The sequence below is a fragment of the Nyctereutes procyonoides genome, unplaced genomic scaffold (genome assembly GCF_905146905.1).
Source record: "Nyctereutes procyonoides isolate TBG_1078 unplaced genomic scaffold, NYPRO_anot_genome, whole genome shotgun sequence".
Classification (NCBI taxonomy): Eukaryota; Metazoa; Chordata; class Mammalia; order Carnivora; family Canidae; genus Nyctereutes; species Nyctereutes procyonoides.
Window position 1 is genome coordinate 55,511,919 of NW_026575126.1, and position 23,914 is coordinate 55,535,832.

At 51.9% G+C, this 23,914-nt stretch overlaps 2 protein-coding genes across 8 annotated transcripts in view; one reads left to right on the forward strand and one right to left on the reverse strand.

The window, feature by feature from the left end:
• SCNN1B (sodium channel epithelial 1 subunit beta) overlaps positions 1–11,868 on the forward strand; it is a 60,143-nt gene extending 48,275 nt beyond the window's left edge. For 2 of the 4 annotated variants that reach the window (XM_055341132.1, XM_055341130.1), the window contains 9 exons: positions 2,396–2,499; positions 4,778–4,941; positions 5,203–5,310; positions 7,409–7,526; positions 8,491–8,566; positions 8,926–8,983; positions 9,612–9,673; positions 10,676–10,751; positions 10,988–11,868. In XM_055341132.1, coding sequence (XP_055197107.1) covers positions 2,396–2,499; positions 4,778–4,941; positions 5,203–5,310; positions 7,409–7,526; positions 8,491–8,566; positions 8,926–8,983; positions 9,612–9,673; positions 10,676–10,751; positions 10,988–11,368 — 1,147 coding nt within the window. In that variant the 3' untranslated portion in view covers positions 11,369–11,868. The remainder of the gene's footprint in view (positions 1–2,395; positions 2,500–4,777; positions 4,942–5,202; positions 5,311–7,408; positions 7,527–8,490; positions 8,567–8,925; positions 8,984–9,611; positions 9,674–10,675; positions 10,752–10,987) is intronic. The other 2 variants (XM_055341133.1, XM_055341131.1) reach the window with 1 other exon arrangement.
• Positions 9,650–23,914, reverse strand: part of COG7 (component of oligomeric golgi complex 7) — an 82,925-nt gene continuing 68,660 nt past the window's right edge. The window contains exons 16-19 of one of the 4 annotated variants that reach the window (XR_008666493.1): positions 19,301–19,444; positions 16,479–16,579; positions 15,922–16,134; positions 9,650–9,696 (exon numbers count right to left, since the gene is read on the reverse strand). Coding sequence is in view for 2 of the 4 variants with exons in the window: in XM_055341128.1 (XP_055197103.1) it covers positions 16,413–16,579; positions 19,301–19,444 (311 nt within the window). In the remaining 2 variants the exon portion in view is untranslated. Of the gene's footprint in view, positions 9,697–15,802; positions 16,135–16,158; positions 16,580–19,300; positions 19,445–23,914 lie in introns of those variants that run through there. The other 3 variants (XM_055341129.1, XM_055341128.1, XR_008666494.1) reach the window with 3 other exon arrangements.

The window sequence follows — 23,914 nt, forward strand, 5'->3', positions numbered from 1 at the left end:
TTCACCTCAGCTATCCCCAACCCAGCACCTGCCTCAGGAAACACTTGCTGAATGGAGAAATGTGGTTTCTTCCTGATTTCCCTTTCACTCCTGAGGACACCGGAGCCCAGAGGTGGAGTAAGCCGCTCATACCTGCCCAGGGTCAGTTCGCAGCTTAGATGTCCCCGCCGGCCCGGCGACATCATTGTTCTGCCAGCGAAGGGGGGGCAGGGGCGCCAAAGGTGCAGGGCATGGCTTCCTAATCTCAGCATGCAGCAAATAACAGCTGACCTCACAGGGTTACTCTGAGGATTGAATGAGAGGATGTATGCAGAACTGTGCAGCACGGATGGGGCTGGCTCCTAAAAGTGGCAGGCAGTATTTCAAAATACGGGGCTTAGAAGACAGTATCACATTTCAGTGGCTATTTCTGCAAGAAAAAAAAATATGCAAAGACTTTTTAAAGCTCTTCCTTACAGAGCCTCGAGGACACGCCTACAGACAGCAGAGAGCGCGATGCGCCATCCACATCCCACAGCCACGACTCACTTCCCCTCCTGTCCATTCTGCAGCAAAGCCCAGACTCCAGGGTCTTTTCACCTTGTAAAGAGCTCAGAACATATCTGCCAAAGAGAAAGACTGTTTTTCCCCCAACCAAACCACCAAGCCATTATCCCACCTGAAAAGAAAACAATAATTCCTCAGTACCATTAGCTATCCGGTCATGTTCACTCACAAATGTCATATCTTTTTGCTTGTTGGTGTGTGCGAATCAGGATCCAATTAAAGACAGCACATTGTGATTGCGACCCAGATCTTTAAAGTTTCTATTCTTTAGTAGGTTGTCTCTCTTTTCTTCCCTCACAACTGGGTTATTTCTCCTGTTGCATTCCCCAAGGTCTGGATTTTGCAGGTTGATTTTCTTTGGTGTCTTTGAACGTGTTCCTCTGTCTCCAATACTTCCTGTAAACGGTGGTTCAAGACAGATGCTCAGTCCTGTCCAGGGAAGATTTTTATGTTTTACTAGCAATACCAACTCCTTGGCAGCCTTTGCACTTCCATCAGGAGACGGGCAGCACTGGCCACCACCAGTGTGCATTCCCCAAGGCCATTCATTTATCCGGGCTGTGAAACAGTGATCAATTCACTGCCTCTCCAAGCATTAGCTGGGTCAAACCAGAACTGTTTTAATAGCTATATTAAAAGAAAAAAAAAAGTCAGATGGAAGGAGCTGTAGATTAGAAGAAACTTGAAAGACATCAACCAATCACATATTAGCTTCATTTAGATCCCAGTGTAAACAAATAAATTGTAAAAACAAAATCAACATGTATGAGATGATTAGAAGTTTGAACTAAATATTTAATAATATTAAGGACTTTTTGTTATGTTTAACATTGGTAATAGCAGTATTTTTATAAGAGTTCTTACTGGGACACCTAGGTGGCTCGGTGGGTTAAGCATCTGCCTTCAACTGAGGTCATGATCCCAAAGTCCTGGGATTAAGACCCGCATCAGGGGCAGCCTGGGTGGCTTGGCGGTTTAGCAGTTTAGCTCCGCCTTCAGCCCAGGGCGTGATCCTGGGGACCTGGGATCGAGTCCCACATCGGGCTCCCTGCGTGGAGCTTGCTCCTCCCTCTGCCTGTGTCTCTGCCTCTCTCTCTCTTCCTGTCTCTCATGAATAAATAAATAAAATCTTAAAAAAAAAAAAGACCCACATCAGGCTCCCTGCTCTGTGGGGAGGCTGCTTCTTCCTCTCCCTCTGGGTGCAGCTCCCTCTGCTTGTGCTCTCTTTCTCTCTCTGTCAAATAAATCTTAAAAATATTTTTTAAAAATGTAAAGAGTTCTTACTTTCCAAGATACATCTGGAAATGTTTACAAATAAAATCATGCTGTCTTGAGATTTGCTTGAAAATAATATGGAAGGGTGATGGGGGTGGAGATGAAGCATTAGTAGCTATGCTGTGATGATTCTTGAAGCTGGTCTTCACGGTCCAGACTTTTTTGTGTTTGAAATGTTCCATATCCCAAAAAGTCTTTTTTAAACTGAATTCTTTGAAACATGTTATACCATTGCTACTGCCGTGAGCTAATTTATGGAAACATTTCTTGTTGCTGTTGACTTATTTCCTTAGGAAACATTCCTGGGACATAGGAGAGGACCCTGTATAGGGTCCCGCACACCTCGTGGTAAAGCTCTGTCTTTCCTGGGCTCTGTTGGGCCCTCTCCTGATTCATCCCCTCTCTGACCCACCATGTCAGTACTTCCCTCCGTGCGTGCGAGAGTTTCCAGTTTGCCCATCGCATCTGGCTGGATGCTGTGGCTCCCTGCAGGTCGTGAGTCCTGAGCAGCAGACCATCGGAGAGACACCTGCTAGGGTGAGCCCTGCTCTCTGGCTGATGGTGTTTCTTTTAGGAACTTCACGTCCATCTTCCACCCTGATTATGGCAACTGTTACATCTTCAACTGGGGCATGACGGAAAAGGCGCTCCCTTCGGCCAACCCCGGAGCTGAGTTCGGTGAGTCTTGGTTCATCCTGAGGCCGGAGCCGTGGGGCTTGGCATCCCCACCAAGTGGGCCTAAAAGACCAAGTGACCACAAGCTGCGGAGGGGGAGGGCCTGGGTCAGGCAGGAGGCGGCACAAGGGGAAGTGGTCATGGTTGGGCCTCTTCTGTGTGCGGGGAGCTGTTCCCTTGTCCATGCAAAATGAACAAAACCTTTTACAAATTTAAAAAACAAAGGAAGGGTTTAAATTGAGCCCAAGTTAGGAGAGCTGCCTGGGATACAGTCTTCACAAGGAGGAGAGTGCCTGGGAAGGGAACATTTGGAGCAGCATTACATATGTTTTTTACCTAAAGGGTTGCAAATCATCATAATCAGGACATTCTAGAAAGTTACAGACTTTATCTTATATCTAGTATGTGCGAGGCTGTATGGCTTTTACCTTATGGGAACCAGGGCTTTTTTCTTTTTCTTTTTATGTTTGGAATGCTCCTTTTTGGTTGTTTTAACAAAGTAGATATACAATGTGTGCTGTTGGGGGCAGAAATAGGGCCCCATGCTTTGAGGTTTTGACGAAGTCAGTTGACCTTGGTAAATGTTATAGTTTCCCTGGGAGCCTAGGAGCAGGGATCACAAATATTAAAAGTTGCACATTTTCTTTATCAGCCTCACAGAACTCCCCTAAACGTCAGGGGTAGGGACCAGTGCTCCCATTTTGCTGATGAGCAAGGTGAGGATTCAGAAGCAGTATAGCTCAGGGATCAGAGCTCAAGCTCCTGTACCTGGGGGGAACTGCGGTTCCACCACTGATCCCCCCCCGCCCCCAGGTGATCCTGAGCTCAGGACTGAACATCTTGAAGTCTTGGTTTCCCCATTCAAAGACAGGTAGCACAAGAGAGCCTATCACATACACCTCCCTGCGTCATTGCGGCATAAGGCAGTCACTCGCCTCGCATGGTGCCTGGCAAAGTAGGAAATGCTCAGTACATGCAGGATATTCTTTGAAGGCTTAAGTAACTTGCCCAGGAGCACAGTGGACACTTGGCAGAGCCCACACTCTTAGCCTCATTGCTACGTGGTTCCTCAGTGAGACAGAGAAAGGGTGAAGGAGTAAAGAGAAGCAGGGAAGCAGGAAATGGCTGATGACAGAGGCCACACCATTGGCCTGTCTCTGGGAAAAGACTCACGGTGGCCTCAGGATGGCTTTGGCAGCCTGGCTGTGAGTGAAGCACAAATGGGAGTGATCCTCCCTCCCCTACCCCATCAGCTTCTGACTTCTCGGGCTTCCAGGAGGCAGGTTGTTATTCTCAGGATCAAGGCTGTTGGTCAAGAGGGCACGTGGGTGGGGGGTGCTGACCTCCCTTCACCCAGCCGCATGTCCCTGAGATCACCATGTATCAGAAACATCGGTCAACTCACTTCATGGGGGCAAATGATTAAGACCAAGGAGCTCAGATGCCTGTGTTAGAACCCCAACCACTCCCTTTCCTTGCTGGGTGACCCAGGACAAGTCCTTTCACCTCTCTGTGTCTCCATTTGCTCCCCGTAAAATCGGGATTATGATAATACCTTTGCTCTTGTGAGCACCAGTGATGTATGGTAAATCACTTGGCCCAGCACTCAGCACCTAGCAAGTGCTTGATACATGCTATCCTGTTGTCCTACCCACTCAACACAGCCCTGTGGTGCATCAAATATGCAGTCTAGTCTTTGCCCTCAAGAAGGGAACCATCCAGTGGGGAAAACAGACAGTAAAAGAATCATATAATGAGGCATGTACTTGGGAGGAAATTTCCAGAGCTAGGAGATCTAATCTTAGTAATCAGGGAAGGCTTCTGGAGGAAGTGACACTTCGGCTGAGATCCAAAGGAAGAGCAGGGGTTTCTAGGTGAAGGGTGAAGGGTGAAGGCAGGGACATAATTCCAGAGTAAGGGAAGAGCATTCTTGAGGGAACAGCATTTGTGAAGTCCCAGCAGCAAGAAGGAGCTTGGAAGCCAATAGGGATTGAGGGAGGAGAGCAAGGACCCATGTGATCTGAGGTAGGGTGGTACAGTGCTGCACCCCCAGACTTACCTGCCATATGGAAAAGAGATTATGGGGCTGGGAAGAGACATAGTAGCTTGAGCTAGGATGGGGGCCTCGTAGAAGGCAAGAAGTCTCAATTTCTCAAAATAGAGCTAGCTTCCTAGGTGGACCCTGGAGGTCGCCTTGGCTGGGTGGGGAGGGGACCTGGACAGGTGGATGGTGGGTCTCCCTTCAGCCTTGGGATGCGAATTCAGTAGCCCCTTCCCACAGGCCTGAAGCTGATCCTGGACATAGGCCAGGAAGACTATGTGCCCTTCCTCACGTCCACGGCCGGTGCCCGGCTGATGCTCCATGAGCAGAGATCGTACCCCTTCATCAAAGATGAGGGCATCTATGCCATGTCAGGGACAGAGACATCCATCGGAGTGCTGGTGGTATGGCCGCAGCCCTAGGGGAGCTAAGGGTGGAAGCCTACCTCCCTTGGGGTCTGTTCTTGCCTTGTCTTCTGGCTGGAGCCCCCCCCGCCAGGGCAGCCACGCTGGGGGGGAAGATGGGCATCCTCTGGCACCTCCCGGGGCCTGTGGCTCTCCATCCCCTTTTGGCATCCCCACCGACCCCCATGCTTGATGGGAGGGAGGTACAATGGGGGCTTTCTAGGGGTGACTGAGACCTCCAGGCAACCTCTCTGGACACAGGACAGGCTGGAGCGCAAGGGGGAGCCCTACAGCCAGTGCACCATGAACGGCTCCGACGTCCCTGTGCGAAACCTCTACAGTGACTACAACACGACCTACTCGATCCAGGTGGGAAGACAGGGCAGGCCTCAGGACCCTGGGACCATGGTCGTCCACATGGACCAGGCCCGAGGCCTCAGAGCTCTGGGGGAGCTGGTCCTGGCAGGGCTGGCTCTACTAGATTTTTGTTGGTGACCACAGGGTGGTTTGGCGGGTTTTGTGGCCTTTGGGGTTATGGAACCAGTCCCATCCCTGGGTGCTCACCAGGGCCCAGGGCTGGCCACTGCTTGTCCCCACCCCTCTGTGCCCTTGGGGATGCCCAGAACACAGGGATCTCACTCTGGGGTCTCCCTGGAAGAACTCTGGTGTGGGAGAGATGCTGTGCTAAGGGGCTCACATGTGTTATGTCATCCTTTGGTCCTTTCTATGCCCCACAAGGGAGTAATAGCATTTATTAACATACTAGTAATGGCATTTATTTTATATATATATATATATATCATTTATTTGATGTAAGTATTAATATACAGAGAGTAGCAGGCTCATCATGTGCTAGGCGGGCACTGTTCTGGGTGCTTTACATACATAGATTTACTTAATCCTCACAATGATGCTAAGATGTAGATAATATTATTAGGAATGAGGAAATCAGGGTGTATAGGCCCCAGTACAAAGGCCTCATCAACTTACCTGGGAAGTCCCTCTTGGTATCCGGCCTCCATCCCTCCTCCTTCCACCGAGAGGCCTGTCCCAAGACTCAACCCCAGTGGAAAGGACAATCTAAAATCTCTGCACAGGTGATGAATGCGATCACTGGTGTATACTTCTCTCCCAGCCCAGGCTGCCTTTGCAGATAAGGAAAGCCTGCCTCTGTGCCTGTGGGCCCCGGAAATCCATGCCCCCCACCCGCCTACCCTCCTGCCCACCCTGTCCAGCTGACCTGTGCGCCCCACACCCTGACCCAGCCGGTGTGGCAGCCTTCTATCTGGAGGGGCTTCTGCCTGCAATGGGGAACTTGGGGGAACCTTCCAAGGGATAATGAAGGGATAGACAGGCAGCACAGAGGGAGGCCACAGAGGCATCAAGCAGGCTCAGCCTTATAGAGACCTCATTCCAGAAAAAGCTCAGCTCTTGCTTCATCCAGGGCAGCCACCCCTCTGGCCAGAGACCTTGGGAAAGACCCAGACCCTGGTCACATGCTCTGCTTGCATCCCTCACCCCTACCCCCAGCCCCTCCACCAGCCTCTGTCATGGGGCCTGGAGAGGACTCCTCCTTTCCAGGTGAGACAGTGAAGTCTCACAGTGAAGAATGCAAGACCCTTGCCCAAAGTCAGAGCTCCCTGTCCGACCCTACTGGCACCCTCGCCCCAGCTCTGTTTCTCTTGGCTGTGCCCGCAGGGAGGCCACAGGTCTGTTGGGGAGAACAGACCTGTGGGCTGTTCTGGGCTGCGAAGGGAGAAGCCCGCAGCAGATGTGCTGGGCTGCGAGGGGAAAAGCCCGCAGCAGAGCCAGGAGCAGGAGATACCAAGGGTTGGGGCTAAGGGTCCACCACATGCAGGACCTGGGAAACTGGACAAGCAGAGACACATGAGTAACAGCCACTTCCATCCCCAGGCAGCGCCAGGACCCTCTGGCTTAGCCCACAGGTGCAACTGTCACCCTGCTCCACCCACAAGTGACCGCAGGACACATAGTTGGGCTCTGAGTGCACTGGAACCAGGTCGGGGTGACCTGAAACCCTAGCACGAGTAGAGACTCGGCCCACAAAGTCCCCAGGGTGCCATCCCCACTCTTCCTCCCCCTGTCCCCACCAGGGGACATTCTGCTCACTTTCTCTTCCATCAAGGCTGGCAGCCCTGTTAATAAGAACCATCAGAATGTTGGCTGTAGGATTTGGAACAAGCTGCCCCTCTCCATGTCACGTGCAGACCCCAGCTCTGAAAGGTGGCAGGGCCATCCTCTGAGAGCTGGGCCTGGCCTGAGTCCCTCTGCGGGGACCAGGGAATGAGAGGGACAGCGACATCCTGAGGGTGGGAGGGTCAGGCGGTGCAGCTCCTCAGCCGGAGGGACCCCTCCCCTGGCACCTTGGCTCCCGGGACGACCTCCCCCTGGGGCTGGGTTGGGGACACCACAGTCACATCCATGCTCTCCCGCCCTCCCACCACAGGCCTGTATTCGCTCCTGCTTCCAAGACCACATGATCCAGAACTGCAGCTGTGCCCACTACCTATACCCGCTGCCCCGTGGGGAGAGATACTGCAACAACCGGGAGTTTCCAGACTGGGGTGAGTCGGGGCCCTGGCCAGCTGTGCCCCTGCTTGCCCGGGCTCTGACCACAGAGCAGGGGACAGAGCTGTGTGTCCTCAGCGGGGCCAGGGGTGTGGCCAGGCCTGAGCCTCCATGGCCCACAGCCCCCCTCCCTCCTGCTTTATGTGTGCCACGTAAATTCCTACACACACGTGAGCTGGGTGTGCAGCTACTGGCGAGGGCACGTGTGTGTGTTGACATTTCCTCATGCACACAGGAGAGGGCATCTGTATGTTTGAGTCTTAATGCACAGGAGCACTCGGGACTGCAATGCATTTGTACGTGTGTTCATGCTTGTGTATGGATTGTTTCCAGAGTTTGCATCTGTGTACGCTGGTTCGTGTGCCCACATAGATGTGTACGTGCATGCACCCACATGGCCACAGCATGCTGTCTGTGTCTTTGTGGGCTCACGGGGTCTCTCCGTGGGGTGCTGGGTGGGAAGGGAGACTGAAGTGGCCCCCAAGAGTTTGAGGCCCAAAGCCACAGAAGCAGGAGCCCTGGTGTTGTCCAAATATAATGGATGTTGTCAGAGGCAGAGAGAGGCCCAGCCCCACTTAAAACCAATGAAATATGCAGCCAAGAGGGGGAGCCTCTCCGTTTCAACCTCCCATCTCTTCATGCACAAGGTGCAGGACCCCAGCACCCGGCCCCCCGGCAGAGGGGAAGCTGCTCACACCCTGCTGGGCTGAGTCTGGGATGTTTGGGGAGAGGCTCCTCCAGGCCAGGCTGGGGTGAAACAGCTGGACATGGAGACAGGGAGGGAAGGGCTGAGCCTCTATGGCAGGAGAACTTGGACAGACAGCTCCCCCACCTACCATCAAATCATGGGCCTTGGGGGCCATGGCCAGGAGGGCAGGGGGAACCAGAGGCTCAAAGGGAGAGAGGAAGACCTCTAGAAACCCTCATCTAAGTCTCTCACCCCCACCCCATCCTGCTCAGCCTATTGTTACTCACACCTGCGCATGAGCGTGGCCCAGAGGGAGACGTGCATCAACATGTGCAAGGAGTCCTGCAAGTAAGTGTGGGTGCAGAGACCTGAGGGGAGGGCATGGTGGGGCAAGGGTGAGGGGTGCAGAGACTCAGGGGGCAGCGATAGGTGCCGTGGAGACTCGGAGGGCAGGGGTGGGGGTACAGAGACCAGGGCAGGCAGGGATGGGAGGCATGGAGACCAGGGGGAGGACACAGAGACTGGGGGGGGCAGGCATGGGGGTGCAAAGACTGGGGGACAGGGATAGGGGTGCAGAGCCAAGGGGTCGGGAGTGGGGGCCACAGAGACCAGGGGCTAGGGGTGGGGACATGGAGATTGGGGAGCCTGGGGGAGGGGTGGTGCTGGCAGGGACAGCGACAGCCATGGAGCTGCCTTCTCTCTTCCAGTGACACCCAGTACAAGATGACCATCTCCATGGCCGACTGGCCTTCTGAGGCCTCTGAGGTGAGGCACTGGGGTGGCCCGGCTCCTGGCCACCCATCTTTGGGCTGGGGACAGGTCTGGGCCTAGGTCTGCAGGCTATTGGTCCTTCCACCAGGGTCCCCCAAGGCACTGTGCCGGGGACACAGCAGTGAATGAGAAGGGCACAGTCCTTTGCTCTCAGGGAGCTTGCATTCTAGTGGGGGAGATAGACAACGTACGGAAATCAGACCATTTCCAAGTGTGATCATGGGAGCAGGTAAAGAGGATGCGTGCAGAGTAACCAGGGGAAAGCGCTTTAGACAGAGGGGTCGGGGAAGACCTCCCTGCAAAGGTGGCATTTGAGTTAAAGCTAGAGGGGCTGAGGCAGCCTGGGCAGAGGAACAGCCCATGCAAGGGCCCCAGGTGGGAAAGAGCTGGTGTAGGATGGCGAGGCCTCTGGGGAAAGCTTCTGGAACCCAGAGAGCTTCCTCCCTGTAACAGCAGCCAGCATGCACTCTTACCTTCCTCCTCTTGGTGTCAACACATGGTCTCAGGGGGCCTTCGGAAGCTTCGGGGCTGTGGTCTGCAGGCCCCTGACCCACAGCAGGGCCCCTGGTTGGGAGGGGATGCTGCAGGTGCCATAGTTTTCAGCTGCCCTCTTGGATCCCAGGATTGGATTTTCCACGTCCTGTCTCAGGAGCGGGACCAAAGCACCAATATCACCTTGAGCAGGTGAGCCTAGAGTCTGGGTGGGGCTGGGGAAATGCAGAAAATGGGAGGAACCTGAGCCTCAGGGGAGGGGTTGGGATATAGGGCAGCTACTCAGACACCTTCTCAAACTGGTCAGATCCAGGAGGAACCCTGGAGGAGAAGGACTGGGGAATGAGAGAGAAGCCAGCCAATGGAATTCAGGGTCTACCACCTCCCAAAGGAGAGGCTGTTCCTCCATAGGTCACCTGCTCATCCACCCACCCATCCATCCATCCATCCACCCACCCATCCATTCATCCCTCCATTATCCATCCATCCATCTATCCATTTGCTCCTCTACCCACCTATCTATCCTACTCATTCCCCCATCCACCTATCCTTCCAGTCTTCCACCCATCTATCATTCATTCATCCATCTAATCTTTCTCCTATTCATCTATTCAGCCATTCATCCCCCCATCATCCAGTCATCCATTCTTCCACTCATCCATCCACCCACTTATCCTTAACCCATTTCTCCATCTTTTCATCCATCAAACACAAACCCAAATTGAGCACAGGAAAGACACAGGTCCATACTCTCAGGAAGCCCAGTGTAGAGGAGAGGAGTATGCCAACAGTGACGAGAGTCTGCAGAAGACCCTTCCTTGGGGAGCACAGCAGGGAAGGAGCTATCTGTCCCCTGATAAAGAGCAAGGCTTAGGACTCTATGCAGAGCCTACTGAGTACGGGCTGGGGCCCCCTGAGGTGGGAGAGGGGAGCTCAGAGCTGTTCCTTGGGGCCCACAGGAAGGATGCTGGGCAGAGATGCTCTTTGTGGCCCTCCAAGGTCCAGAGGGCCCAGGAGGGGCAGCACTTTGGGTTCTTGCTTGGACCTCACCGCCCCTGGTTGTGGACATGCAAGAAGCCCAGCCAGAGGACTGGGGCAGCCCCTTGGCTGCCTTTCCTGTGAGCGTGGGTGCTTGTATATGTGTGTTTGTGTGTCTTGGGGAGGGGGCACCAGCCCTTCTTGCTGCCCCTACAGGAAGGGAGTTGTCAAGCTCAACATCTACTTCCAAGAATTCAACTATCGCACCATTGAGGAGTCGGCAGCCAATAATGTGAGTCTGGGGGCTCCCAACGCTTCAACCCTGTTCTGCTGCCCCTCCCCCTTGCATCATGAGGGTGGGGAGTCCCTAAAGGAGTCCCAACTAGTTTCCCTGTGCCGAGATGGTCACCCCATCCCCCTTCCTGGCCAATAGCCCACCTCACAGGAAGCTGTAAGGGGAGGCTTAGGGCAGGAATGTGCAGCCTGACCCCTAACCCCACCAGGCTGTCAAACCCCTGCTCCCTACAGATCGTTTGGTTGCTCTCAAACCTGGGTGGCCAGTTTGGCTTCTGGATGGGAGGCTCAGTGCTGTGCCTCATTGAATTTGGAGAGATTCTCATCGACTTTGTGTGGATCACCATCATCAAGCTGGTGGCCTTCACCAAGAGTCTGCGGCAGAAGCGAGCCCAGGCTCGCTATGCTGGCCCGCCGCCCACCGTGGCTGAGCTGGTGGAGGCTCACACCAACTTTGGCTTCCAGCCTGATGTGGCCAGGCCTGGCCCCGATCCTGGGACCTACCCTGATGAGCAGACCCTGCCCATCCCAGGCACCCCACCCCCCAACTATGACTCCCTCCGTCTGCAGCCACTGGATGTCATCGAGTCTGACAGTGAGGGCGATGCCATCTAGACCCAGGGAGCTCAGAACTCAGACCCGAGAAGCTGAGATCATTGCCCGAAGGCTTCCCTTCGGGGTGCTCTCCAAACAGCCAGGATCTGAGGCCAGAGTCTTGTTTCCCTCTGCAGAGAGACCAGCAGCTCCTGGCCAGTCCCAGGTAGAGGGCTCTGTAGGGTCATGGTGCTGGTATAGATGTGGGAAGTGCATACTCCTTTGGTTTCCTGCCCACACCTCCAACCTGACCCAATCCTTGGCCGGGATGTCCGCAGCCAGGCTCCAGAGACCCTAGAATACCCTCACCTGCAGGCTGGCTAGTTTCTTCCCAGTGCCACCACCATCTGCTCCAGGGACAAACAGGCAGACATGCTGTGCTGCCTGTCCCCAGAATCTTTTCTGTCCTGGCCTTGGCTGACCTCTGCAAATGGGTTTGGTAAGGGCAGTAATTGTGGAAAGCAGAAAGAGCATGAGGCCCAGGGGTGGGGTGGGGGAGGGGGGCTGCTGCCAGGTGGCATATATTTTGTTCTAGAAAATAAAAGTAGAAAACATGCAGCTGAGCTTTGTTCTTTGTCGGACTGGGCAGCTGGAGTGCCCTGATTCATCTCCAGGGGTGGGACGGCATTCCTACTGGCTTGAAAGCCAGGGCCTGGCCAAGGAAAGGCTCCCAAGCAGGTGATTTTTAAAGTCCCTTTCGAGTTGTCCCCAAAGCAGTGGTCTTAGGACTTAATGCCATCCACCATACTTCTTTGGGTTGCAAGGAAAGAGAGAAAAAGAGTAATACTCAAGATTCTTTCAAGTGAAAGAACCTCAACCAGCTCAAATGATGTCTCCCAGTCACCCAGTCTGTCCCAGTCGGGCTCCCCTGACATTGAAAGCCTGTGGGCAAGTCCAAACTCACCCTCTCTCCAGCTCAGCCAACAGCTAGGAGAATACCTCGTTCTCAATTGTCTCAGCAAGGTCTCAGGCTGACTGTCGTTGGTAACTGACTGGGTCACATGCTCATCTCTGAACAATCTGTGTGACCGGCTGGATAGGCTGCTTGGGTTGGGCAGACCCTGCCCATACCTGAGGCCAGGTTGTCCCCAGCAGAATCACGTGGTCCCGGACGGTGGGGACATGGCTCTAAGGATTGCCAGATAAAATACAGACCCCAAGGTAAATCTGAATTTCAGATAAACAACGAATTGATTTCTTAGTATAAATACATCCATGTAATATTTGGGACAGGGGTGCCTGGGAGGCTCAGTAGGTTTGGCCTCTGACTCAATTTCTGCTTAGGTTATGATCTCAGGGTGGTGAGACAGAGCCCCATGTGAGGCTCTGTGCTCAGTGTGGGGCCTGCTTCAGATTCTCTCTCCTCCCTCTGCCCCTCCCCCACTCGTGCATGTGCACACACACTTGCTTTCTTGCTGTTTTAATAAAAATGTTTTAAAAAATAAAAAAAAAGATATTTCGGACATATTAAAAATCAAATAAAATCATTTGTTGTTTTTCTGAAATTCAGATTTAACTGAGTGTCCTGTATTTTTAACTGCTCAAGAAGGGAACCCGGATGGCTCTCCAAAGAGAGATCAGGGAGCCATTGCCAAAGAAGAAAGAGGTCTGGCACAGCTGACCAGTGCCAGCCCCAGTCATGAGGAGCTCTGGCTTTAGAGCCTGGGCATCAGAGGGCCCAACCCTGCTGGTCCCAAACACCTGTGTCCTTGGCGGGGAAGGCAAACAAGCAGGCCTCCCATTAAGTGCCCACAGTGGCACCTGTGGGGGAAGGTGGTGCCACAGACTTGGAGCCACTCCAGCCAAAGGCAGCACTGCGAGCGACAGTGTGGGGAGGGCCTGGAGGAAGAGGGTTTCCCAGCTTGGGGCCAGGCGGGTCTGCAGGCTGGAGGCCAGCTCTTGGTGGTTACCACGCTGACTCCCATGACTACTACTTTTATATGAGTGATAGTTGTCATCACGCTATTATTTGTTGTCGTTATCAAACAATGGCAACATTGTATCAGATACCACAGGCAAGGCGCCAGGCCAAGTACTTAGTAGGTCTTTTTCCAATTAATTCTCATGACTGAGAAGTATTGCCATCCCACCTTATGCATATGTAGATGGAGACTCTGAGGGGTAAAGTCGGATGCCCCAGATCGCTCTTCCAGTAAGAGGCGAAGGCAAAATTCCAGCCTCAGCCCCTCACGGCCAGTAGACCTGAGAACACTAGTCCCTTATAGGAGCCCAGAGCTTTCGTATTTGCAGTCTCATCTGATGCTGTGGGGCAGGCAAAGCAATGATTATTATTGAGCTCCCTTTACCAGCTCTTCGGTCACACTAATTCAAGCTGACTTAAACTAAGAAAAGGGAATCCATTGGTCCTTGTAATAAGAGTCGAAGGATTTCATGTATGGCTTTATCCAGGGGTTCACCTAGATATGGTGATTTCTCCACCTCCCGGCTTTCTTTTCTTCCACGTTGCTGTCCCCCTCAAATAAGTTCTCTCCTGTGCTGCTCTTCCCTGCACCGTTCCAGGCTCCATCTCCTCAGCTCAGCAACTAAATAGCAGGAAGGAAGCTCCTCCCTCAGAGTGTCCCAGCAAAAGCCCGGAGAAAGAGGGTCACTGAATCAGCCTGGGCCACATAGTCATCCTGAACTCTGAGAGCTTCTGGTCAGAGACATTTTGAAGCAGGAGTGGGAAGGGTACTCCCTGCTGCCAGAGCTGTGTGTGGATGTGTGAGACCGGTTCCAGGCCAACAGTAGGCATCGGCTGCCCTCCCTGCTCTCAGGGGAACATTGCAGAGCATGTGAAGCTCTCTGAAAGCAGGCTCTGGGTCAGACAGATATGGAAAAGAGCTCTGTCCTGTTCCGACCGTAGGGCCATCAGGGCCTTTTAGCACTGAAGAACCAAGCTTGAGGGGCTAACTGCCCAGAAAAAAAAACATTCTGTAACTCCCATGTCTTACCCCCAAAAGGGAAGGTAGGTTATAGACGCTGGAGACTATGAAATGAACATTTACTGTACACTTCCTATGTGCTTACCACCACCGTACCTCACTGGCTCTTCAAGTAACGCTGGTTAGGTATCACTGTGGCTCCTATTTATCACAAAAGGAAACAAGGCTCAGAGAAGTGAAGTGACTTCCTCAAGGTCACACAGCTAGGAGGTGGCGAAGCCAGGAATCAAGGAGCTCTCCTGGACACTGGCACAAAGGTCATCCCAAAGAGGTTTCCACTTTCCATAGCACATTCTGCCTTCCTGGTTTCCGGCTCTCCCTTCTTTAAGGCAGGAGCCAGGCTTGATCTCTGCCAGGGACAGTGTGTGATCTACCACATGAGAAACCAAAATATTTTTCTTGGTGTGGGTTCTTTCAGGGCCAGCAAAACTGATTCCTGGGATGTGGGGACAGAACATTTGGGAACCCCTGGATGCCAGAGCCAGCGTGGCAGTGGTGTGTCAGCAGCCTGCAGGGGCTGGTTCACGGGAGTCTGTGGGTCCCGTGGTCAGGAGTACAGGTGCTGGGGGCACCCCAGTGACTTCAGGCAAGCCCTATAAACCTCCCACACTTCAGTTCCTTTGTGTGTGAGCTGGGGCTAATATTCCCTGAGGTTGCAGAGGCCTCAGAGAGAGAGAGAGAGAAAGAGAAGTAAAGTTTACACAGAAGCAGAAACACACTACACATCAATTCCAATAAAGGACCCCACAGACAGGGTGGCGTCCCCTGTCTCCCTTGCTAACAGAAACCCAGCTTGTTCACGGCACCAGTGCTCCTAGCTCAAATCATCAATCCTGCTTGGTTCCAGCCAGGGTTTCCGTGGCAGAGGAGAGTCCGGTCCTCGGGCAAGGTCTGGGGACCTTTCTGGCTGTCACAGCTGGGGAGGGCCACCAGCACCTAGTGGACAGAGCTCAGGGATGCTGCTGAACATCCTAGGACACATAGGGCAGCCTCACAACAAAAAGCCACCATTCCCAAGACGACAGAAGCAACAGGAGCGCAGAGACTGAGAACCCTGGCCAGAGGCAGTCCTGTTCCCCTCACTCCCAGCCTCGCTGGCAGCCAGGAGGATGTCTGGTGATCAAGAACCGGCCAGGGAGATGGAGGAGAAAGCCATGGAGGCCGCTAGGAAGGCCTTTGCCTCCAGGGTGGAAGGGACAGCACCTGCTCTGCCTTCGTCCCCACTAAGTGCCATGTGATGTCTGCAGCTGCAGGAGTCGCCCCACTGGGAGGAGGCAGCCAGCACATAAGGAAGAGGTCAGGATTACAGGGAAGCCGGTCCTGGTCCTGACCCCATACAGCCACTGGGTCAGGGCACACGCCTGTGCAGTGGGACTTCTCAATCCTGAAAAAACTCAACTCCTATTTGCTTGAGTCACTCAAATTATATTATTCTGTTCCCTGTGGACAATTAAAGCTACTGGCAAAAAAAAAAAAAAAAAAAAAAAAAAAATCGGATAGAGTCCACATCATCCTGTGAGTTGTAAAACAAGACAAAGTAAAAGCCCAAGTCCTCAACTCAGCCTACAGGTCGGTCTGTGATCTGGCCCCCACCTCCCCTCTGATGTGACTTCTTACTTCCAAGCCACTGACCTTTTGGACATGCCCCAGGGCCTGGTAGGCACTGGTCCCTCACTGCCATGCACGGCTCTGATCTGGGGGCTGTCCTCCACCTGGACGCACTTTTTTTCCCTGGCACCACCTTCTGACATCATCTTCTTTGTTGGTTTATCTGGGGATTCTCTCCCTCCTTCCCGGCCGGTGTCCCGTGTGTAGAGATGGCACATGGGAGGCACCAAATATTCACTGAGCAAAGGGAGAAAAACAGCCTTCTTTCATTTCACAGTATTTATCAATTCTGTTTGCAAGATCAGATCATTTAGAAAATCATCTGAAAACTCTAATGAATAATATGCTTCTAATTTACAACTTTTTTTGGGGGAGGGGGATTATACAAATGAAGCAAGTCGTTTTGAAATCCTGCCTAGTACCAGGCAGAATTTTTGAGCAAATCCATTCTGAAGAGTTGCTGTGACCCCAAAACCCCAGCTCTGGGCCTCTTCTCAACCAGGTGCAGGGGGTGGTCAGTAGTCCACATTCCGCATGGCAGCCACCGTGGTGGCAAGGCGACGGGGCAGGCCTTTGCTGACCTGCCTGTAATCCTCAGGTTTGGTCTTCAAGAGCGTCACGATGTTCTGGAGTGTGCGGGATGGCTGCAGGCCCAGGGCATCCATCACATTGATCAGATAGTCTGTGGGGAGGAAGAGCAGACACACAGCTCAACAGGTTTTGCACCAGGTAAGACGGAGCCCTAATAGCCTCCATGAGTGAGATACTGGCATCCACCCCAAACCCCCCCAATTCCAGGTGTCTGCTCTGCCCCCAGCAGCCAGGTCTTTACTCTGAGCGGTTTTCCAAGAGGATTAAACCTACTGTCAGCTTGGGGGCACTTGGTTGAGGGTCCAACTCTTGATTTCAGGTCATGATCTCAGGGTTGTGGGATCTGTCCCTGCATCATCAGGCTCTGCGCTCAGCACAGTCAGCTTGGGATTTTCTCTCTCTCCCTCTCCCTCTGCCCCTCCTCCCTGCTCACATGCGTGCATACTCTCTTTCAAATAAATACATAAAATCCCTCCAAAAAAACAAAACCTACTGTCAGCCTGGCCCAAATGCAGGAATTCTAGTTGAATAAGGGAGTAGCCAACCCCATGGCTATGCCCTACTACCTACTGCACGCTCAACGCTCCAGCTGGATCTATAACCTATGCTGGGACTCCTGAGTTACTGGCCACACTCCCCAGCGGGCCCACTGACCACATGGAGAACCAAAGGAGTCCGGGGACACATGGGCTTATATGAGCAGTGACAACAGCTTCCCAGCACAAGCCCCACTATGAAGACAAGGACAGTGTTTGAGGCAGTGGCCTGGTACAGTTCCCATACTTCCCACTTTACCCCTTGGGGTCCTGGTTAGAATCAGATTCCTGAACCCACCCCAGACCACATCAGTGAGAATCTCTAAGAGAGGGCTCAGGGACTCTGTCCTGAAAAGTAGCCCCATGACGCTAACCACTAGGCAAGCCTGGGCAACACCGGCAGAATGGGGAGGGAGAAAAGTGGTTTCCAAGGTGGGGGTGAGCTCGGTGAAGCCTTTCCTCTCTGAGTCCCTGCATCCATCCCTGATGCTGCATTGACGAGAGGATGAAATGGGCCAAAGGCCACGGGAACAGCTGATGTGTCACAGGTGATAAATGAGTGCAGCCCTGACTTCCTCCTTCCGGGGCAGGTCCAAGTCAGCCCTGAGGGGGGCACTCCGCAGCGTCCTCTGGTTCCTCCATCGTCCTGCCCTAAAGGGTGGCAGATGGCAGACCCCGCAGGCCCCTGCTCATTTTCTGTCCACTGACCGGTTACACTCTTCTGGCGGACTGGACTGCAGCTCCAGGCATGGCTAACATCTTCTCTCAGGTCTTCTGGAGGGCCCAGCATAGGGCAGGTTCCACAGAAGGTGCCTGCTCTGCCCTGGCGGGCGGGCTGACTCATATCCAACTCAGGGTGAGCTCCTTCCCAGGAAAGGCGCCAGCAAACGGCCAGGCACCTGTCGCCTGCGCAAGTGTATCCATGACACTGAGCTCCACTCGACCGGGAGCCAGGAGCTGCACTGTGACAGCCCATGGTCTACCATGACATCTTCTGTTTGGCCAGCACAGTTTTGTTTTGGATTTGTCTTTAAGGAGGCCACTGACCTCCTGCACTCTCTTTAGTGTAACCACCTGGTAGCTTCATGTGCCAGTGTTAGTCTCCTGGCTCCTGACCACATGGCCAACAGTGTCAGCTCAGTAGGCCCAGAGATGGTCTAAAGCTCCAAGCACCATGGCTGGCACATAAAGGTTGCTCGGTCAGTGCGGAATGGGGAATAGATGTGAAGGGCAGTGGAACAGAGGGAGAAATAACATGGACAGCTGAAATCGAGGGGCACTATCCACATCCCACCCATGTCGAGTGGTTCTGTCCTCCATGCTCCTGCCTGTATTAACAGGCACCACCTATGAACCCACAAATCTCCTCACCCTTCCTTCCTGAGCATGGCCGTTCCTCTGTATGTGCTGAGAGCTGACTGCAGAGTGAAGTCAGGACACCTGGATTCTAGGCCTGGCTCGCTAGCGGCCCTGGGACCCAACAGAGGTACCTTATTTCTAGTTCTGTAGCAAAGTGGTCATCCAGGTCATAGGTCCCCAGGGAGCTGATCTTTGAGGCTCCTACCAACCTCTCCTCCAACCACCCCAAGAGCTTCTTCAGCTAAGGAGCAGGAAGGTCAATGGAATGATACCAAGAAAGTAGAGAGACTCCCTTGCACCTGCTTGCAGCACCCACAACCTCAGAGCACTGCCTATGGAGACAGGTGGCAACAGGAGCAGGTAGGCACATGCCCCTCTGCCCTGGGAGGCATGCAGGTATCGTAGGTGGCCTAGTTATCCAACTGCCCTGTGCCTCCGAGTCCTTACCATGACGGGGGATGGGAGACCTGCACTGTGCACTGACCTCACAGGGGAGCTCTTGAGGTGGCCTAAGATGTGAGTATAAGGGCTTGGCTCAACGCCTGGTATGTCTGGTGCATGGTGACAGCTTAATCAGCTTGGGTTCAGGTGACTATACAGATGCAGCAGAAGGTAAGGGAGCAAACATGAGTCTGTGTCTCTCACTTCAACTCACCTCACAGAAGCCCCCCTCAATGACTCTTGGCTGCCATGGCCTATCAGAATTCCCCATATTTTTCAAAATACAGATGTCCATCCTTCAACGCAGACTTACTAGGCCAGAATCTCTGGGATGAGGCCTAGAGAATCTGCATTTTTAACCAATTCCACATCCAAACCCAGAGGTGAAGTCAAGGGGAGAGCTGGAGGGTGGGGGGCACCACCAGATGCAATGGGTCACAGCTATCCCTCCCACCACCTGTCCCAGGGGCACCCACCGATGTCGGTGGCCAGCTGCTTGGTGGAGTGCGGGGTCAGCTCGGGGATCTGCAGGATCACATCACAGTAGGTTTGCATTGTGGCTCTAGCAATGGAGCCCAGCCAGTTGTCAGCCATGTTGTCCAACTCGGGCAATTCGTCTCCTGCAGAAGGAGAGAAGGTCACCAGAGGAAACCAACCTCGGGAGCTTTTACCCACCACCAGCAGCTTTTACCCCCAGGAGACTAGGCCCACGAGAGGTACCATATGCCCAAATATGCCAGGAAGCTACAGTCTCGGTGGGCAACACACGGAACAGAGAGCAATTATATTTTAGGCCAACTGGTATGGATGGAGCACAGAGAAGATTCAGGAGAGGAGACAGTCAGGTAGGGGACAGCGATCTCTGTGTTCTCAAAGATGGGAACTCAGTGCAGGCCAGTGCAGACTGGGAGGAAAGGCAGGAGGGGGATTCTGTGAGAAGGCAGCCCACGCCAGCTGAGAAGGTGGGTGAGCTGATGTGGCCTACAGGGGACAGACAGATGGCAATGGTCAACACACAGGCAGCACATCAGAACTGAGACCTGGCCAAGGTCCATTCAGCACTGATAAGCGGGGTGCTCCCCAATCTCTCAGAGCCCAACTTTGTGGGACTGTGGTGGGAATCACTTGAGGCCTCGATTGGGCCTCAAGCGCCAAGAGTGTGGCACACTTGTAAAGCCACACACACGGTGACTCTCAGTGCCATATCACTCATGGGGAGGAAGAAGGAATATGTATGCAGAGTAGGAGGGGGCAACGTTGGGGTAACAGGGCTGGGCCATGGAGGGCACCCTGAGAATCACGTGGACCCCATGTCAGGGCAAACAGGCAATGACTGTAGGTCCCCAGCAAGGTTTTTTTTTGTTTTGTTTTTGTTTTTTTGTTGTTTTTTGGTTTTTTTTTTTTTTTTTTTTCCCAGCAAGGTTTTGATGTGACAGGCCCATGCAGGGAGAGCCCATCAGGCTGGGGCGGGGTGACGCAGAGATGAAGCGGCCACTCTGACCAGACAGGCCTGAACTCTAGGCAAGGAGGGGGACACCAGACACTAAAACAACAAAAAAAGTATGGGGACAAGCAGTGAATAATACATTTAGGAGAAGATAAGCAAAATGCTACTACACCACGACCGCTAATAATAATACAGAACATAAAGCTACCATCTGGTCAAATACCATCTGCACTCGGGAAAATGGAAATACCACTGAGGGTGGTATTTCAAGGGTGGGATGCCATTATTTATTCTTTTTAAAATTGTGACCTTGTTTTACATGCAGCATCTGTACAACACACACAAACTAAAAAAGTAAAACACGAAAACAGGATGAGCATAAACGAGCATGAGGATAAGAAAGTGTGATCTAGGGCCTCCACCTGGAAACGGACTGCTGGCCTGGTAGTAGTGTGGCCAAAAATGCAGCAAGGCAGGGTCTGGGGGATAAACCTCATTCCCAGAGAACTCTGGCCCAGAAAGGGATGAACCTCGCAGGCCAGGGCTCAAACAAGACCCTCCACACAGTGAAGCTGGTGTTGCAGCAAGGGCATTGCCAAAGATTGACAAGAGCCCAGAATTGAGAGTTCACACCCAGGCTTCGAGTGCACCAATGGACTGTTTGCCGAGTACACGCGAGGAGAAAGAGCATTCTGGACATCACCAACACTGTTTGAAAGAAATGGCCAGGGTAAACAGCACATGTGAGATGGTCCTGCTTATGGAGTGCGTGTGCAAGCAAATCTGTGGAGAAAGGCGCACTGGACAGTAGTAGTTCCTTAGATGCTAGTGGGTCTCAGGGTAGTAGATTTCTACTCAGAAAAGTTTATAATTTTTAAAAACTGAGAAAAAAATCCTTCAGAGCAGCTAGAGTGTGAGCATGTGGGGGCAGGAGACAGGACTGTGTGCCCTAACTGGGTGGGATCCAGAAGGGTCTCCAATCCCAGGCCAGGGTGGAGCTGGATCTCATCTCATAGGTTCCAGGGGCCCTGGGGGTTCTTAAGCAGGCCAGGAATAATTAGTCAGAGGGCAAGGGCAAGAACCAAGAGATGGGAGCAAAATATACAAAATGTAGGACAGAAAAGAAATCTCAAGAAGGAAGGGTGTTAAAAGGCCAGCCCAATGAAGTGGGCTCAGCAGTGCATCAGCTTTTGAGTCTTACTGTGGGAATGTCTGGCCCTGACCTACCTGGGCCACACTCCCCACAGGACCACTCTGTGCCTGGGCCCACCAGGCTGTCCCCTTTGCCCGTAACCCCAGCCACAGAGAAGGAAGCCTCCGCAGGGCCCAGCACCACATCTAGGCAGCAGCCCAGTCCAGCACCCAGCAGGTGCTGGCTGCCCCTGGGGGAGCTCGTCCCACTGCGGCCCAAACTCGGCATCCCCACTGAGGGAGGGGACGTGGTAAGCACAGAGATTATAGTTCTCTTGCAAATGCCCCTGCTGTAACACACATCCTATGGGTGACCTCTGGACATACCACTTCTGAGTTCCCAACATTCAATTTCCTTCTGGGAAAAAACTACACAGAGATTTTTTAAAACTCCCTTGTAAAACACACGGCTTAGGAAAACTCATTTATCTAAGCCTAAAAGTTCCTACTGGCTGCTCACTGTCTTAAACTTTAAAGTTCTTAAAACTTGCAAATGTTAACTTGCTAGAAATCTCCTGGGTAATTCTTCCCAGTTTTCTGTATGTTTGAGATTTTTCGTAATATCATGTTGAAAGGGAGGGGGTAGAAAAGAAAAGAAAAAAGAAAGGAAAAGAAAAGAGAAGGGAAAAGAAAAGAAAAAGACCCAGATGGACTTGTTGTTGTTTTCTACCACTGTTACAATTTTACTTTATGGCTGGAGTTTTTTCCCTCTTAACAATGCCCAAAGCAATGGCCTAGCACAGAGTAAGCAATTAATAAAACTCTCTTAAGTGAATGAATGACTGAAAACAATTACAGTTTAACTAAACCTGTATGTATTTATTTGCAGTGGGACAATAAGACTTTATGCTCTTCCTGGTGTGATGCAACAGATAGAGACACGGCACCACTGTTTTCTTGCCAAAGAGTTTGAGCTTGAATTTAATCCGCATCAATAAGAGACACATGACGTTGGGGCGCCTGGGTGGCTCCAAGTTGGTTGAGTGTCTGACTCTTGGATACATATTGGTGTATTTATGTGTGAAATAATATGATGCCTAGGATTTGATTTAAATATTCTCAAAAAAAATATATGAGAGGAACATATAAAACAAGAAGCCATTCTGCATCCCAGACAAGGAGGAGTACCTGGGGCCTGATTGTACTGGTCTCACACCCCATGTGTGCATGTGTGCACGCGCGCATGCATATGTACATGCAGGAAATGTCTATGAAAAAAAAGAAACTTTTTTTTAGAATTTAGAAAGTATATTAGCAAATAGATGGAAGATTTTTTTATGATAACTACTGTCAACATTTCAGAATACATATACTTTTTACACATAATATAGAGTCTTATAAAAATTTTTCAGACGATACAGAACTATAGTGAATAAAAAGTAAACATCGTTCCCACTGTACCTCCCACGCCCTGCCCAGACAGAGCCACTGTGACCAGCTTCAGATACATCCTTCCAAACCTGTTTTCTATGCTTTTACAGACATATGTACATGTAGAAATACACAGGGTTGGGTTTTTACAAAACAGAAGTCATGTTGTATATGTTACTTTGTGTCTTGCCTTTTTTGTCTTAACAATGAAAGATCTTTCTTGTCTTAGTAAGAGAGCAATCTTTTTTTGAAGATGTCATCTCTAAGTACAGATAGGTCTACCTCTCTTCTTATAGAGAAGATTTTAAAGAAAATACGTATGTCATGTATATGTCACAATATACTTAACTACTTCCTGAGAAGCAGATATTTGAGTTGTTTCCAATCTTTTGCTGTCACAAACAGTTCTGCAATGATAACCTCCATGGGCACATAAACATGGATTTCTCTAGAATGGACATCTGGAAGAGGGACTGCTGAGTCAAGACGTTGGGTTTACTTGGACTCTTGATACAGACTGATGTACACACTGTCTTTAACAATTTATTCTCCCATCTCCAGTTCCAGTCTTTGGTTTTCTTTGTTTAAATAGTGTGAGCTATCACACATCTGATAGAATGCATACAACACGCTACCTATGTTTTGGAGAACAACTAGAAAGTCAGTGGCATATACCCACCTCCCTGGTCAAGAACCCTGAGGCTGCCTGCCACCTGCCCCCCATGCATATGCAGCAGGCAGCCACCAGCCTGGTCCCGGGGAGCCCTCTCTTGCCCTGCTCTGAAGCTTCTCGCCATGTCTGCATCCCCCACCTTGTCCTCTGGCTTGATAAGCATTCTTTCTTATTTCTTTGTTCAATAATGAAAGGGTGAGAATCATTCATGTGTCACCGCAGCTCATTCAGTCTTAATGCTGCATTTCATTGAGTGCATCATAAAGCACATATCCATTTTACTGTGGACAGACGCTTGAGTTGCTGCTAGATTGGGGCTATTTGCAAGTCACCGTGAATATCCTTATATGTGGGGGCACATACGGAAGAGATTCTCTGTATAAGTCATTAAATATATTTTACAATATT